The sequence below is a fragment of the Gigantopelta aegis genome, chromosome 8 (assembly GCF_016097555.1).
Source record: "Gigantopelta aegis isolate Gae_Host chromosome 8, Gae_host_genome, whole genome shotgun sequence".
Lineage (NCBI taxonomy): Eukaryota > Metazoa > Mollusca > Gastropoda > Neomphalida > Peltospiridae > Gigantopelta > Gigantopelta aegis.
This window is the reverse complement of record NC_054706.1, coordinates 20,718,315-20,734,526: the sequence shown is the minus strand read 5'-3', so window position 1 is coordinate 20,734,526 and position 16,212 is coordinate 20,718,315. Positions and strand designations below refer to the sequence as shown.

The window sequence follows — 16,212 nt, the reverse complement described above, 5'->3', positions numbered from 1 at the left end:
AACCTAAGCCAGGTGATCATGTCTTCATTTGTTTTCCTCCTCCTAACTTAGTTCACCACACTGACTTTACCTACCCCCGCCAGGCGATCGTGTCCTCGACTTCAGCCTGTAAATGTTCGGGCAGGTCCTCAAACACCTCACTGTCGGCCAAGCTAGGGTGTTCCATTATGTACTGCAGACAGTGTTCCTGCAACACAACACAACGTAACGTCACGCTTAGATATCAACCTTTTTTCACAGGGCAGCAAGTACTTGCTGCCAGGACTAAAACTAGGCAGCAAATTTATTTATCAAGCAGCAACATTTTGAATTACACATCCTTATTTTAATGTCAGTATTTTAAAAAATGTGTTTTTATTAAAACATTCCCGCAGCCTATCACATGATCTGTGGCATCTAAGTGCCACTTCGAACTCTCAGATACGTAACACTTAATTATTATCTATTAATAGATGTTCATCAAGTTCTTCAGAGGTGGATCTAGGAGGGGGGATCAGGGGCACGGGCCCCCCTAAATTTTGCAACAGTTATTATTTTATTATATATTAATTTTTTTAATTTTTTTTTATGATCCCCTTCAAACCTCCCCCAAAGTTCCATTGGCATTCCACCTCATGTCATTGGGCCCCCCCCCATATGGATTTTCTGGATTCGCCACTGTTCTTCACCATTCATCTGCATCTGTGTACAATGCAGGTGGTCACACTCACTGTTTATACAAAGCAATAGGGTGAAGTCAAGCTAGTCAAAGCAAAATTTTGGCTCACTTCTCCCGCTCACATAAGCCCTGCAAATGTTATTAATTATGTAAACTTTTCTGCAGTATACAGACATCCAAAAGAAACTTTACATACATAAAATTTGAATAATTTGATATATTTCATTGCTAATCGAAAAGGAACCAATTTAGAAAACACCCTATAAACATGTCTGACATCCATGGTTCAAGAGTTATCCAACATGGCCACCAATCTGCTTGACGTCCTGGAAGCCAATGGCGAAAACAAACAAGTAATGGAGAGATGGATGGCCTCCCCTTGACCATGAAAAACAGTCAGGCTCATCTTGTGTCTACAAGCAGTTTAAAGGATTTGTGAACAGACCACAAAACGTTGTCATTTTGTTTTGCATTGCCATACTATAAGTCTAAAAACAATTTTTTTTTTTTTTTAACTCTTAATTTAGTGTAAATAGCTTAAAACAACAAAATAATAAGGCAGTACCAAATCCTTCCCGACTTTTAATGAGCTGGTCTGTCACGTGGTCTGCTGACGTCAGAGACGCTACTGCCAGCCAGAGGGAAGTGAGAAGCCAGTTTGTACGCGTGTGCTAGTTTCACTTTAATTTCCACGATTATTTCTGAATGGCAAAACGGTGGGAAGAAAACTTTTACCTGGCAGCCGTACCAGTTCGAGCCTTTGGCCCACGAACGAGCTGTTGAGGAGCATAGCGAGCCGAAACCAACGACGGTATGGAAAACCGTGTTGGAAAACATACAGGTAGAAATTCTTATTAACTTTTTTTTTAATGAATAATCTTATTAACTACTTATTTCTACAAGGCCATGTATGTTACATTTTGTTGCATCAAATTATCGTATTTCTATAAAAAAAAGAAATGTACTGTTGTTTCCACAATCTTGTAATGGGATGTCAGAAATTTTCCAATGCATTTTGCGAAAATACAATGTATGGCGATATGTTTTACGGTACAGGATCGTGCAATTTGGACTTGGGGATTTAATTTGTTTATTTTAGGGGCGGGTTTTTAGCCAAAAAAACAAGTACCCATATATATATATTATATATATATATATATATATATATATATATTATAAATACGTTTGCTGGTTGTAAAAACTATTTGGTGGAATCATTTGGCTAGGGCCTAATGAATGTTTTACCTCGGCATTGCGTCTTTTCTGAAAAGCGGACCTAGGGCGGCGAATCGGCATCTCTACCGAATTTTCAGTACAACTCCCCTATGGTAAATATAGTCGGGACAGCAGTGCCTTTTAACGAGATTCTTGACATTGCTGTATCCCAATGCCAGTTTTCAACCGGGTCCCGAGCGGAAAGCATCCTTTTCGCAATGTGCCGAACACAACCGACTTGTACGTTTTGGTGTCCATCCCTTCTCAACTCTCTGACACCGATGGATCCAAATGTTCCTTCTAGAATCACCTTCTGACGGCGGAAACCCCCTTGACATCCCCATAAACCATATTAGAAAAGGATAATAGTCAATTTAACTCAGTGTTGTTCGAAGAAAGTGTAATGGCAAACAATAGGCTAGTATGAATAGCGGTTTCACGGTTGGACAGCATCATCACGGAATTGATACTGCCGATCTTTGCCAGGTAATAAATAATATGCATATGTTTCCCAACGATGTCAGATAGTACGAATTGTACTGCTTTTAAGTAGTTGAAATATTTGGTTTTATATATTTTGTAAATTATTTTTTTAGTCATATTTGGCATCATATATTTACACAGTTACAATATTTAGACGCTGTTCACAAATCCTTTAAGCATTTCACTTACAATATAAGAATACTTTAGGCATTGTAATCGTATACCGGCCTCAGTGGCATCGTGGTTGAGCCATCGGACATAAGGCTGGTAGGTACAGGGTTTGCAGCCCGGTACCGCCTCCCACCCAGAGTGAGTTTTAAAAACTCAATGGGTAGGTGTAAGACCACTGCACCCTCATTTCTCTCACTAACTACTAACAACTAACCCACTGTCCTGGACAGACAGCCCAGATAGCTGAGGTGTGTGCCCAGGACAGCACACTTGAACCTTAATTGGATGTAAGCATGAAAATAAGTTGAAATCAAATGAATGTATCATGAAGTGCATTGTGATGTTTAGATGTTGAACTTCCTAATACTTTCATAACCCACCGTACCGTTTGTTGGTTTTCTATCATACAGTTTCAAGCTTGTAAAGTTTCTTTCGGTCGTCGGTATTACTCTACTATTTGAAGATTATATGTAACTCCACATATGCCTCACCCTCAGTGTTTTACAGTGAAGCTGATCAGTCAGACTGAGCAAATAGAGAGCCGTCTCGTCGTCAACATGGTCTTTAAGTGCATGCTCACACAGAGATTTCACACTGTCAGTCTGCAAGTAAATAAATAAAATAAACAATGAAAAACACGTCATCATTTTCTAGCGAATACGTAACCCGACCTCTCACAATGGCGCATCTTTCCTGTCCTGGACGGAGAAAGGAAGGAAATGTTTTATTTAACGACACACTCAACACATTTTATTTATGGTTATATTAGTGTCTGACTTATGGTTGAGGACCACACATATATTCAGAGAAGAAATCCAATGTCTCCACTTCATGGGCTACTCTTTTCGATTAGCAGCAAGGGATCTTTTATATGCACCATCCCACAGACAGGACAGTACATACCACGGCCTATATTACACCAGTTGTGGAGCACTGGCTGGAATGAGAAATAGCCCAATGGTCCTGGACGGAGGAACCAGTGAAAGTTGACACATGCGGCCATGACAGGCGTGTGCTACAACAGCTTGTTCTGAATGTGCACATCAAAAGTTAAAATCTATGACCTGGTGTGACCTGACCTGACATGACGTCATGTGACCTGACCTGATTGGGGGCATCTGCCTCTCATCTTACATATAGATTAGAAAATGTAAATAGTCAATTAAATGGTTATGGTCTTTAGGTAGTAAAACATATTTAATACTGACATAGTATCTTCTACGGGAAGCATAATATATTTAATACTGACTTCATGACTATATCACAGGTAATGTAATTGATACTGACCCTCATATCTATCACAGGTAATATGATAAATGTAATACTGACTCCTTATCTATCACAGATAGTACATATTAGCTAGCTGTTCTGTGAATAGTTCATTCATTTGGTTTCAAAATGAAATACATTCCATATTGACCTTTATCTATTACAACATTTGATACTGACCTCATAGTTATTACAAGTAGAAAATATATTAATATTGACCGTATATCTACCACAGGTACTACACTATATTTCATACTGACCATGTAAATCTATCAAGAGGTAGTACAATATATTTTACACTCACCTTGTATCTATGACAGTTAGCATTCTATATTTCATATTGACCATGTATTTATCACAGGTAGTATACATTTAATAATGACCATGTATCCATCACAGGTAGTAAAGTATATTTGATACTGACAATGTCTCTCTCACAGGTAGTATAATGTATTTAATCCTTACCTTGTATCTATCAAAGGTAGTATACTATATTTCATACTTACCTTGTATCTATTACAGGTAGTATACTATATTTCATACTGACCTTGTATTTATCACAGGTAGTATACTATATTTCATACTGACCTTGTATTTATCACAGGTAGTATACTATATTTCATACTGACCTCGTATCTATCACAGGTAGTCTAATATATTTCATACTGACCTCGTATCTATTACAGGTAGTATACTATATTTCATACTGACCTTGTATTTATCACAGGTAGTCTAATATATTTCATACTGACCTTGTATCTATTACAGGTAGTATACTATATTTATCACAGGTAGTCTAATATATTTCATACTTACCTTGTATCTATTACAGGTAGTATACTATATTTCATACTGACCTTGTATTTATCACAGGTAGTCTAATATATTTCATACTTACCTTGTATTTATCACAGGTAGTATACTATATTTCATACTGACCTTGTATTTATCACAGGTAGTATACTATATTTCATACTGACCTCGTATCTATTACAGGTAGTATACTATATTTCATACTGACCTTGTATTTATCACAGGTAGTATACTATATTTCATACTGACCTTGTATTTATCACAGGTAGTATACTATATTTCATACTGACCTCATATCTATCACAGGTAGTATACTATATTTCATACTGACCTTGTATTTATCACAGGTAGTATACTATATTTCATACTGACCTCGTATCTATCACAGGTAGTCTAATATATTTCATACTGACCTCGTATCTATTACAGGTAGTATACTATATTTCATACTGACCTCGTATCTATTACAGGTAGTATACTATATTTCATACTGACCTCGTATCTATCACAGGTAGTCTAATATATTTCATACTGACCTCGTATCTATTACAGGTAGTATACTATATTTATCACAGGTAGTCTAATATATTTCATACTTACCTTGTATCTATTACAGGTAGTATACTATATTTCATACTGACCTTGTATTTATCACAGGTAGTCTAATATATTTCATACTTACCTTGTATTTATCACAGGTAGTATACTATATTTCATACTGACCTTGTATTTATCACAGGTAGTATACTATATTTCATACTGACCTCGTATCTATTACAGGTAGTATACTATATTTCATACTGACCTTGTATTTATCACAGGTAGTATACTATATTTCATACTGACCTTGTATTTATCACAGGTAGTCTAATATATTTCATACTGACCTCGTATCTATCACAGGTAGTATACTATATTTCATACTGACCTCGTATCTATCACAGAGGGTCATCATGTCGGCTAGCTGTTCTGTGGACAGTTCACTGGTTTCTAAGTGGCCACTGTACAGATATTCTAAAAACAGCTGGAATAACTCAGGGTTTGTGTCGTGTACTGTTATTTTTCTGAAAATATCAACAAATTTGCTAATGAAAATCTGAATTTTAAGCTGTTAAAGAGGTCCACCAACTGAACATTGCACCATCATTATCTCACAGAATTGAGCATTTGTAATCAAGTAAATGTGTTCTAATTACAAAACTAACCAGAACTGATTTGCATTTGTTTTGGTGGTCAGTATAGATTACATTTGTTTGTACAGAAATTAAAGTTTGTTTTGTTTAACAACACCACTAGAGCACATTGATTTATAAATCATCGACTATTGGATGTCAAACATTTGGTAATTTTGACATATAGTCTTAGAGAGAACAGGGTTAGGGTTTAACTCTATAAAGTCATTCAAGAGGTTCTGTATTGGTTAAAAACATTTTACAATGGAGGCAATCTCAAAATAATCCCTTTAAATAGCGGGGGGGGGGGGGGGGGGGGGGGGGAGTGACAAGAAAGAAAGAAAGTTTGTTTTGTTTAACACCTCCACTAGAGCACATTGATTTATTAATCACATCGATTATTAGACTTCAAACATTTGGCAATTCTCAAAAAAAAATTGCATTTTTCATTCTTAGCAAGGAATCTTTTAGATGTGGCATCCCATCCCACAGACAGGACAGCAGATACTATGGTGCACTAGCTGAAATGAGAAATAGCCCAATGGGCCCACCGAGGGAGAATGATCCAAGACCAACCGTGTAATAAAAACCGCGAAAAGGTGTACGTACTTGTGTATTGATTCCTTCATACCACTGAGGAGAGCACGTCGGAACCAGTCACACCTGGCCGCTATTATCACACAGTGGGCTCGAACCTCCTCAACCTCAACCTCTCCCTCCTCCACCCTCGTCACAGACCCACCCTTTGTGTGGTCAATCACAATGTCACCGCCATCTGAAACATCACAGAGAGCTTTGTAAATATTAAATTAATGTTAATTATAAACATTATTAACAGGGCTAGCTCTAGGTCAGCAGAACATTCTCGCCAAATTATCTATTTATCATCTAAAATGACACAAACAAAATTATTTTAAAAACAAAATATCAATAATTAGATGAAATTATTTCACCGAAATAAAATAAAATTTGCCAGTTGTTTTTAAAATTTGTAATTGGCGAATTTGGTGAGTACCAGAGCAAGCCCTGAAATTATACATATTAAAATGATTCATGTGATCAACCAGAATTCCATGTAATTAAATGTCCCACTTACCATCAACTTATTTTGGTGTCACTGATAATTGCATTCATAGATATTCATCTCAATACATGTTAAATATAAATAAATAATTCAACTTTAAAAAAAAAAAAAAATTACCGGTAGAAAAAGTAAAATACAATTTTAATTCAATAAATTAAATTTGTTTTGCTAACATGCACTGAGCAGGGTTTCTGCCACAGGGTAAAATGGGTATGATGCCATACCCAAACATTTGCAGATTGTTTTTTCTTTTCAAGTTAATCTTTTGACAAAATTAATTATTCTTATCATTACTGTATGATTTTCTTAACCCTATTCCTAAACTATCCTATTTTCTTTCTAGGGGAGGTCCCACATACCCACTGTTGACTGTGGTTGCATTTAATTCCATACGCCATACCCAAATGTTTTTTAGATGCACAATTATAGATGTAACTACAAACAATGTTTCCTTGATGTAGGATTTACAGTTTGTGAGAAATGCAGCTAAACGTGAAACGTAAACGTTGACCTAAATGCAAATGATGACACCATCTCCTCTGCCAGGAAAGTAATACCTATATTCTTTTTTCTTCGTAAATGTGCAACAAACAGTCCGCTGATATATTAATGTAATAATTACTTGACGTATAGTATATTTTTATTTAAAACACCACTATACATGAAAGAAGAGAGATATTTAAACAATGTTTATGACACACTGTTGATGATTGATGTTGGAAACAGAAATTTTCACATTATACATGTACCTCACCGACATGTATATTCAATTTTCACCGATATTATATCCTATACCGACAATTTAAAAGATCAACCCAGTTTGTTTGTTTCCTTTGTTTAACAACACCACTGGAGCATGTTGATTTATTAAACATCGGCTATTGGATGTCAAACATTTGGTAATTCTGACTCGTAGTCATGAGAGGAAACATTTTTCTAATGCAGTAATGGATCTTTTATATGCACTTTCCCAAAGACAAGAAAGCACATACCATGGCCTTTTACCAGTTGTGGTGCACTGGTTTAAACGAGATAAAATCCAATCAGTTGAATAGATCCTCCGAGGTGGTTTGATCCTGCGATGTAAGCACCTCAGACGAGCACAAGATCAAGCCAGAATGAGACAAAACCTGTGGAACTTTTGCATGAAATTCTTGTCCCTGAATGTCTGTTATCTGTCAAACAAGCAAAGTTTTTTTCCTCAACGACACCACTAGAGCACATTGATTTAATAACCATCAGCTATTGGATGTCAAACATTTGGTTATTTTGATTATAGTCTTAGAGAGGAAACTCGCTACGTTTCTCCATTAGTAACAAGGGATGTTTTATATGCACCATCCCACAGACAGGATTGCACACACCACTGCCTTTGATATACCAGTTGTGGTGCACTAGCTGGAATGAAAAATAGCCCAATGGGTCTACCGACGGCAGGAAACATTTTGTTTTCAAAATCTTGATTAGTGATATTTCTAGTTAATTGAAAATTGATTGGCAACTACTGTTTAATGTTTTAAAATGGTGAAGTGATAACTGAAACATGCATAGCAAATCGCGATGCGATACTGAACAAAATGTTCCCTGGACGGGGATTGATCCTAGACCGACCGCGCATCAGGTTAGCTCTTTACCACTGAGCTATGCCCCGTCTCTGGAATTCAGATTACACCTCACCCACATCTAAATAAAGTTTTCATCAAATCTGAACAATTTAAAATATCAAAACCAGATTCAGACAAAATCTGTGGAATTTTGCACAAGATTCTTGAACCTGAATGGTAATAGCTAAAGAATAATACAATACATAGATGTAAATGTATTCCCTGAATGTCTGTTGTCAGACAAATTAATATTATAAAATGTACCATGGACTGCTCGGATTTCAAACGTCATGTCTGTATTGTGCCCGGTTTTTAACAGACTCAAAGCTTTGCTAGCTGTCTGGCTATCGTGAGCATGTGGAGGTATACATAATGACTCTATCGAACTCAACTGCAAGAAAAAGAAATTTTATAATATCTATATATAAACATATACATACATATATATGATATATACAATACTAAAGGCACTGACCCTATTATTAAATAGCATACAAATATTTTGGCTTTTTTTTTTTTTTTTTACAAATGAATTCGACATTATTTATAATCTCTTGCTTACTTATAATTTCTTGCTTAAATTATTAATTTTGGCATATTCAAGGTGGTTCTGGTTGTCATAGTGTTTGTAATAGCTTAAACTGGAAAAGATACATACTTCAGGAAACTGGGGTTAGTGACTTTAATCTTCTAATTATCATTAAACTGTATTATCATTTTAGATTGTTAGATAACATTTATCTTTACTATGAGTTGTTTGAAAATGTATTATCATTTTAGATCGTTAGATAACATTTAAAATTACAATGAGTGGTTTCAAAAAGTATTATAATTTGAGATTGTTAGATAACATTTATCTTTACAATGAGTGGTTTCGAAAGGTATGTATCAAGAAAAAGTTAAATGGAAGATAAATGGTATTTAATGAAGACAAGTTCAGTATTCTATTTGCTAACAGCATTAAAAGAATTTTAAAGGAGTTTTTCTAGCTAAAATTTACATACATTATAGGTACAAATTTCATCATGGTGTTTTATCCAATGGGTGTGCAAGAAATTGATATTTATGAATTGAATTAAAGTAACAAATGACTTGTGAGGGCATACAGGGTACTACTTTCTCCAAAATGTTTAGCAGAAGTATCATAAAACATACTAATAGACTTATTTAACAAAGCTCGTAAAGGGCATGTAACCCGCGATCGTCATAAAACATACTAATAGACTTATTTAACAAAGCTTGTAAATGGCATGTAACCTGTGATCGTCATAATACAAAGTTATAGACTTAGCGTGGATCAAATAGCACATATGTAATGTCATATTTTATTGCCCCCACCCTCCAAAAAAAAGCAAAAAAAAAAAAGCAAAAAAAAAGCATAACATTTAAAAAAAACCCTAATAACCCAGCAAACAGATTCGACCTCCCAGGCCCGTGGGAATTGAGGGTGACTGTACTCAAGGACGAAATTGAAAAAAAAGTAAAAATATGGCTTGTGTCCCTTCTTCCCACTATGGACTCTGTGATCCCCCACTAGAAGTTGTGCACCCTCCCCAAGATATTGTTCCTACGGGCCTGCTCCCCTACGACAAATAAAAAAACCTGGAAATTTTCAACAAAAAAATCGACCAGTCTAGATGCCGTCTAGCTTGGTCGGAGTCGCCGTCTAGACACAAGTATGGTTGGTTCGCATATGGCATATTGATGGAAGGGAACACCTGACATCTGAGATCAAATTGGGCTTCTAGAATATATGGTAGCCTGATGCCCATGTTTTTCACAGTGAAATGTTTGTCCCAAAATGCCCCACAGCAAGTATGAAAATTAAAAAAAAAAACCCCACCCCATCCCCAATCCCCAGTAGAAATGTGACCATTTTGGCTTCCAAAGCTCATATGCAGAATCCAATTATCATTAATGTATAACATTTCAAAATTAATGTACATACCAGTTGCATAATACATCAATAAAGTAACAAAAGATGTCAAACAATTTTTATAATTTTATAACACAACTTCTCTGTATACCTGTGCATATTTCGTAAGACCTGGTTGTGATGTTTTGCTGGTGATACTGGCTCCCTCTGGACTCGGCTCCGTGGTGACGAGACCGAGCGCTGCCAGCGACATCGTGAACTGCTCTCTGTTCGCCATATCACAGACTTGATCAATGAGAGACTGCATCGTCGACTTGTTCGACAAAACCTTCCCTAAACCCCAGGCCTGCAACACAGAGGAAACAAAGGTAAAGTTTGTTTGGTTTAACAATACACATTGATTTATTAATCATCAGCTACTGGATGTCAAACGTGGTAATTTTGACATATAAAGTTTGTTTGGTTTAACAACACCACTAGAGCACATTGATTTATTAATCATCGGCTACTGGATGTCAAACGTGGTAATTTTGACATATAAAGTTTGTTTGGTTTAATGACATCACTAGAGCACATTGATTTATTAATCATCGGCTATTGAATGTCAAACATTTGGTAATTCTGACTCATAGTCATCCCATTAGCATCAAGGGATCTTTTATATGCACTTTCCCAAACAGGAAAGCAAATACCACGGCCTTTGACATTTTGACATATAGTCTTAGAGAGGAAACAACTACATTTTTCCAAATGTACCATGGGATCTTTTATATACACCATCCCACAGACAGGGTAGCACATTCCACAGCCTTTGATATACCAGTTGTGGTACACTGGCTGGAACAAGAAATAGCCTAACAGGCCCATCATCGATATATAAGACTGACCACACATCAGGTTAGCATTTTACCACTGAGCTACGAAGAAGAAAAAAACAAACTTCAGTGCATTAGTATCTGGTAATAGATAAGACACCAAATTGATTGGGGCCAGGCAGCGAATACTGTTCAAAACGCACAATATGCTTTCTGATAATCAACTACCGGCATTGGTAGTGGAGTCATTGGACACAAGACTGGTAGGTATTGGGTTCGTCTCTTGGTACCGGCTCCCACCCAGAGCAAGTTTAACAACTCAGTGGGTAGGTGTATGGTCACTACACCATCTTCTCTCACACTAACCACTAACAACTAACCACAAACCCTCTGTACTGGCAAGACAGCCCAAATAGCCGAGGTGTGTGCCCAGGATAGCGTTCTTGATCGGTGAGCCTTAACTGGATATACACATGAAAATAATTGTAAATGAATGATAACTAACTTCACAAGGAGCTCTAGCTTTCATTTTAATTTCCACAGTGTTTCAGATCCACTGAGAATTCTTGACTTTCAGAAGTGATAAAATAAATCTTAAGTTTTTATTCTCGTTTCTCTCACGTCTTCCACGTTACTGTTAAACAAGTTAAAACCACAAATCCTATTTTGAGACTAATTTCTACAACTGCTTTACAGTTTGTGGCATTTGTTTCAATAATGATATTTGAGATCGCTTCCCACTTCACAAACTGAGGTTCGAACCATGACTAAATAAATAAAAAAAGAAAGAAAGAAATGTTTTATTTAACGACGCACTCAACACATTTTATTTACGGTTATATGGCGTCAGACATATGGTTAAGGACCACACAGATTTTGAGAGGAAACCCACTGTCGCCACTACATGGGCTACTCTTTCCGATTAGCAGCAAGGGATCTTTTATTTGCGCTTTCCACAGGCAGGATAGCACAAACCATGGCCTTTGCTGAACCAGTTATTGATCACTGGTCGGTGCAAGTGGTTTACAGCTACCCATTGAGCCTTGCGGAGCACTCACTCAGGGTTTGGAGTCGGTATCTGGATTAAAAATCCCATGCCTCGACTGGGATCCGAACCCAGTACCTAACAGCCTGTAGAGCGATGGCCTAACCACGACACCACCGAGGCCGGTCAAATAAATAAATGTAAGTGATGCACATATCTGTGAGGTAGTACAATTATTAGCACCTCACATTTGGCTCAGATCCAAGTAAAACAATATTTTACAACTGAAATCTTGAACACATTTATTAAATTTGCTACAGCGTATCTCAACAGTCTGCAAATGAATACCTATTGAGATATGTAACTGTTGTGTAAAAACTCAAATTTAGATTAAATGTAACAACTTTCAACTCCAAAAATTGCAAATGTACAATAGACCTCTTTCACATTCCACTGCACATATGCCCATTGCAGGGTAACTTGAGTACGCAAAACGCAAACTCACGCGAGATGTCGCAAAAATATACCTGTGGACAAGTTAGGGGCACAGACAATGGGAGGCCACGCAATAGGAATGTGAATATCTCCATGATTAATTATTCTATCAGTAGGGAACCCGAAAATTCTGTCGACATCCAACAAGACTTATTGGAGACATTTGCGAATTATTGCTTATCACGAAATAAAAAAATATTTGATTGTTAATGCCCGACAAACCATCGGTTCGGATTCGTAATAAATATCGGATAAAGGCTGAAATAATATTAATGTGTGTGCGCGTGTATGTATGCAGATATTTATTGTATTTAACATGATTTAAATATTTATAAAGCATTATAGAGATAAATACATTCAAGATTCTTGTCGGGATTTCTTTTCACCAAGTTATTTAAAAGTTTGTTCAGTATTTGGAATAAAATTAAATGATACATATGAAATTTGAGCTATGGTATATAAAACATTAGAATCAGGCCTGTAGGAACGATATCTAGAGTTGGGGGAGGGAAGGAGGCACAATCTGTAGTGGAGGGACACAGTCTATTGGGGGGGGGGGGGGCAAAAGCCATATTTTTAAACTGGGTTTATAATCCCCCTGGCTATAGTCCCCCCTCCGACGTCTCTGTTGCTACCGACCTGAGAATGGTCAGAAATGTAACTGTATTGCATATACAGCTATTTAAATTCGAAGCAAGATTATTTAACCTAAGAAAGATGTAAGTTTTATTTATAACAGATTAGACTAGCCGACAGCTTGATAATATAGCTACAAACTCAGGATGGTCTCTTTATTATAAACTCATGAGGTTTATTATGCACAGCCATAAGGTACCAGTCATAAGGTAATTCGTTTGAATATTTGAAGCAAACATATTAAGTACCATGTCAGGCCCGTAGGGGGGGGGGGGGGGGGGGGGGGGGGGGGGGGGGGGCCGGGGGTATCAGACAATCCCCCAACACAGGATTGAGAGTTCCTCTCAAATGAAAAAATAATAATCAGATTTTACATATAAAAGTCCTTGTCCCCAAATGTCTGGGATAATGTAGCAAGAACATCTGTCTGAGGTTCCATTTGCTGAAGGTTCGATCCTCTTCAGTGGGCCCCATTTGATTATTTCCCATCCCAACCAATGATCCATCAAAGGACGTCGTGTATGCTATCCAGTTTGTGTGATGTGGGAAGTATGCCATGTATCATTTATTATAAATACATTGGTACGACTGAAAACCCCCGGTTTCTTGTCGTGGCTCTTTGACCAAGCCATTTTACATCTTTTAGACACTAAAAAGACATGCCTCTTTTATTAACATCACAAGGTATTGTCGGATAGCTGCGCGGACGCCCCTCAAATCGTAATGAACATTATCACTTTATTACTGTAAGTAATTCTGTAAAACCCTTGATTAAGTAGACTTTCCCATCTAAAATCACGTGGTCCCATAGAAGAGAAAATTATCACTTGGGTATCATGAGTGGTCTGTTTTGCTCGAACGTACCCTACCAATAGGCCTAATAATAAAGATTTTTTCTTTGGATTTTTTTAAAGAGAAAAATACTATAACTCCATTTCTTTCTATTGATACAAACTGAAATATATTTAGTTAAATAGTTTATAATACTATCAAGTCATTTATGTTGTTTTACAAATCGCCCAAAGCTATACCACCGGACGTCACAAAAACGAAACAAAATGGATGCACCCAGTTAGCAGGAATAATCATGGTTTTTTATTAACTCTAAAATTACACATTTTTCATTTGTTTAAATGTCAGTATGTGTTGGTGGTCCGGGTATGCATCTTTCCAACACATAAGGTTCTTATTTAATAAGCTAATATAACAGTTGTTTTACATAAAAAAGAGAAAAAAGTGAATGACTGAAGGGCCAACTTTAAACGTTCACTGTGCTGACGACATACATCATACATTCTTTATCCATCCTAGCCACTTACTTTCATTGGCATTCCACACAGCTGAATAACTAGATAGGCCAGTGAGTTACTTCCCATTACGCTAGTTTTCTTTAACCTTCTGACTACTGCAGGCTAGATATCTCGCCCGACGTCACGCATACAGTGCATTCCCCAATTCATATTTCCCACTGTTTTGCAAATGACACACCGGAAACGGAAATATAATACAAAAAACAGATTACTTGATAAGATGGTGGCTTTTGTTTTTTTGTTTTCCAATGGGAAATACCTTAGATTTTGAGTTCAAAACTTTGGTTTTCGGCAAGTATTTTCACCCGACACCAGTGGCAGCATGTCGTGGTAATTTTCAGGGATCAATAGCTAATTGTGACAGCTAATTTGATAATAAATGTGATATTTTAACAATGAAAATCACCAATTATTGGGAACTGAATTGTAGTTCATTTTTTAAAAATAAAATTCTGGTCAGAAAACCACTGTTTTGGGAATAATGGATATAAATACTGGACAGCTGTAAGTAAATGCGACTTTTTCCCAAAATTTTACATAATTTGAATCAATGTTAACTGAAGTAAAATATTATAAAAATCAGAAAAACCTACAAAAATAATACTTACTGATTCAAATATGAACTTTATTTTATGTATTTATAAAACATTTATGTAAATATATGTGAGTAAAAAATATTAACTTGTACCCACTCAATGGGGTTTTTGTCAAAAATGTATCCAGTAGTCTAAAGATTAAAAACACAGTTCAAGCCCCTTATCTGTAATTTGTATAAATAGAAGTAAAGTTATTTGCAGTTTTGCGAAGAGGTTAAAATTCTACTTCTACACATACTGTCCGTAGCTCTAAACCATACTATAATTAACCAATTGTTTTACAACTGGTTTACTTACAACTTTTGAAGTGCCCAGTTTAAAAAGGTACTTCCATTCTCTCCACGTCACTTTCTCATCAAGAGCGGACATCAATTCCTTCAACCGAGTAAGAAAATGTGGCACCTACAAAAACAACACCACAGTACATTAAAGGGACATACCCTAGTTTTTAAACACTAAGGCATATTGTTGACTATTATAGCCGTTTTTGATAACTGAAATCATACTTTACTTAGATTTTATGGTTTAGATTATCATTTTCCATACATTCGAACATTTTGGTCATCCTGGTGTTTTTAATATCACAAAATGTATTTCTCATATTTTTAAAAACGCACATGCATCTGAGAAGTAACAGTTATTGAGTCGAGTTTTAGTCTATTTTTAGAGAGTATTTCACTATTTCAAAGTCAAAGACTCATGTTTCACTCAACTGTAACTTTATCCAACTGTGTTTCAGGTTTGTAGATTAACTAAACTTAGTGTTAATTTTCACGGGTTGAAAGTAGGGTCTGTCCCTTTGAAATGTTTTACCTGATCTGAGAGCACATCTTGTTTCAATAGCATAGTGCGGGAATGTCATACCCAGGGGATAATATTTCTACATTTTAGGTTCACATGATTTCTTTTTTACCTATTTAACCATTTGTTTGATTAAGTGAATTATAGTTAGTTTGTTTTGTTTAATGACACCACTAGAGCACATTGATTAATTAATCATCGGCTACTGGATGTCAACATTTGGTAACTA

General features: G+C 36.2%; 1 protein-coding gene across 1 annotated transcript in view; it reads right to left on the bottom strand.

The window, feature by feature from the left end:
• Window positions 1-16,212, bottom strand: part of LOC121380244 — a 43,744-nt gene that overhangs the window by 4,818 nt on the left and 22,714 nt on the right. The window contains exons 14-20 of the mRNA XM_041509073.1: window positions 15,480-15,584; window positions 10,497-10,691; window positions 8,734-8,860; window positions 6,391-6,556; window positions 5,538-5,673; window positions 3,019-3,129; window positions 75-187 (exon numbers count right to left, since the gene is read on the bottom strand). Coding sequence (XP_041365007.1) covers window positions 75-187; window positions 3,019-3,129; window positions 5,538-5,673; window positions 6,391-6,556; window positions 8,734-8,860; window positions 10,497-10,691; window positions 15,480-15,584 — 953 coding nt within the window. The remainder of the gene's footprint in view (window positions 1-74; window positions 188-3,018; window positions 3,130-5,537; window positions 5,674-6,390; window positions 6,557-8,733; window positions 8,861-10,496; window positions 10,692-15,479; window positions 15,585-16,212) is intronic.